Source organism: Penaeus monodon, chromosome 23 (genome assembly GCF_015228065.2).
Source record: "Penaeus monodon isolate SGIC_2016 chromosome 23, NSTDA_Pmon_1, whole genome shotgun sequence".
NCBI classification, from domain to species: Eukaryota; Metazoa; Arthropoda; class Malacostraca; order Decapoda; family Penaeidae; genus Penaeus; species Penaeus monodon.
In genome coordinates, this window is record NC_051408.1 from 350,816 (window position 1) to 351,351 (window position 536).

The window sequence follows — 536 nt, forward strand, 5'->3', positions numbered from 1 at the left end:
CAAGCTTACCAGCTTTATGCTTTCTCCTGTCCCACAGCCATTCAGAAATGCTGCTAAATGCTCCTTGAGGCCACTTTAAAATACACTGCTTTATTAAGCCACTCCCACCAAGTGATGTCCAATCTCATAATGGTGAAAACTTCACTCATACCAAATCACATCTTATTTAATTCTGCTCGGTTCAGCAAGCTCTATGTTGTGTGCATTAAACAGCTGTTCTGTTGCTTGTTCCAGGTTGCTGTTATTATAGAGAAACAGCCTTAGCTTCTTTTCCTAAAATATCATTTATGCCTCAGCCTAGAGTGTGGAAAGTAAGTTTTGTAAGTTTCCTATGGTTCTAACTTCTCACTCAAGCAGCTGACTGAACGCAGTCCCCAGCACATGGCTAATTACTGCATAGGGAAATCCCATCATGAATGAGTTACTGAAATTATCATGAAGTCACAAGCATAAGGTTAGTTTATAGAAAAAAATAAACATTAATAAATATAGAAAACACAACATAAACAGACATCTAACCTCTTCATTCAGAATAT

At 37.5% G+C, this 536-nt stretch overlaps 1 protein-coding gene across 1 annotated transcript in view; it reads right to left on the reverse strand.

Moving 5' to 3' along the window:
- Positions 1–536, reverse strand: part of LOC119587661 — a 59,718-nt gene that overhangs the window by 25,742 nt on the left and 33,440 nt on the right. Inside the window, 1 exon segment of the mRNA XM_037936342.1 lies at positions 10–123. Within this exon segment, the coding sequence (XP_037792270.1) occupies positions 10–123 (114 nt within the window).